We start from the raw sequence: 898 nt of genomic DNA, 5'->3' as shown, positions 1-898 counted from the left end.
TGGGGGGTGGGTGGGGGGAGAACGGGCCCCACCCGAAGGCCCCTGCCTTACCCATGCACACGCCCGGGCCGGCCGCACTCCCCACCGCGCTGCGCTCGCAGTAGAGGCCTCGGCTCTCCTGGCAGGGCAGCCGCTCCGAGCAGGTCTCTCCCCGCTGCCGGGCGCACACCAGGCAGCAGGCGCAGCCGTCCAACACCGTCGCCACGCCGGGGGCGCAGGGAGGCGGGTCTGCGGGGCACTCGCAGGCCGGCGGGCATCGGGGCTCCTGGCCGCACACCTGCAAGAGGGGGGAAGGAAAGACAGCGGCGCGGTCAACGGAAAACGCCGGGCCCTGGGCGGACCCATGCCGAGGGCGCCGGCGGCGTCGCCTCCACGCGCGTATATACACATGCATGCTGGCAAGCCAGCCAGCCAAGGCCATTCACCGTGCGCAGGAGCAGGAGGAAGAACACCGCCCGCGGCAGGTCCCGCCTGCTGCTGCTGCTGCTGCCCGGTAGAAGAAGCTGCATCTTCGCCGTGCGCTCTCCGGCAAGCGCTACACTCCGGCTCGCCTCCGACAAGCCACCCACATGCTCCCACAGCCCTCGGAGAAGGTTATATACAGCGCCTCGGCAGTGCCCGACTTCCCATTGGATAGACGGCCTGGGGCCCGCCAGCCAATCCCGCGCCAGGGTGTCACATTCTTATTTCCCCATCGCAGGTTGCCGGGGGGGGAGGAGGAGGAGGGGGGATTCCCGTTCTTCGGAGCGTGCGTCAAAAGCACGTTGACAAAAGTTCTCTCGCGCGTCTTTGACATGTGGACTTTAAACACGTGGTCTGGAAAGTTTTGCCTGCACTCCGTTTTCTCCCTCTCCGAATGCGCTGCGATACTTTTCACCCCGTATTGTATCCTCACCAC

The 898-nt window shown here is 66.8% G+C and overlaps 1 protein-coding gene across 1 annotated transcript in view; it reads right to left on the bottom strand.

Annotated features, from left to right (window-relative positions):
* The window catches only part of NOV (nephroblastoma overexpressed), a 14,267-nt gene extending 13,712 nt beyond the window's left edge, over positions 1–555 (bottom strand). The window contains exons 1-2 of the mRNA XM_015413019.1: positions 426–555; positions 52–277 (exon numbers count right to left, since the gene is read on the bottom strand). Coding sequence (XP_015268505.1) covers positions 52–277; positions 426–509 — 310 coding nt within the window. The 5' untranslated portion in view covers positions 510–555. The remainder of the gene's footprint in view (positions 1–51; positions 278–425) is intronic.
* Between the last annotated feature and the right edge of the window lie 343 nt (positions 556–898).

This window comes from Gekko japonicus, unplaced genomic scaffold (genome assembly GCF_001447785.1).
Source record: "Gekko japonicus isolate JY-2015 unplaced genomic scaffold, Gekko_japonicus_V1.1 scaffold2464, whole genome shotgun sequence".
NCBI lineage: Eukaryota > Metazoa > Chordata > Lepidosauria > Squamata > Gekkonidae > Gekko > Gekko japonicus.
Note: the sequence above shows the minus strand (reverse complement) of the source record. Positions and strands in the feature narration are given on the sequence as shown.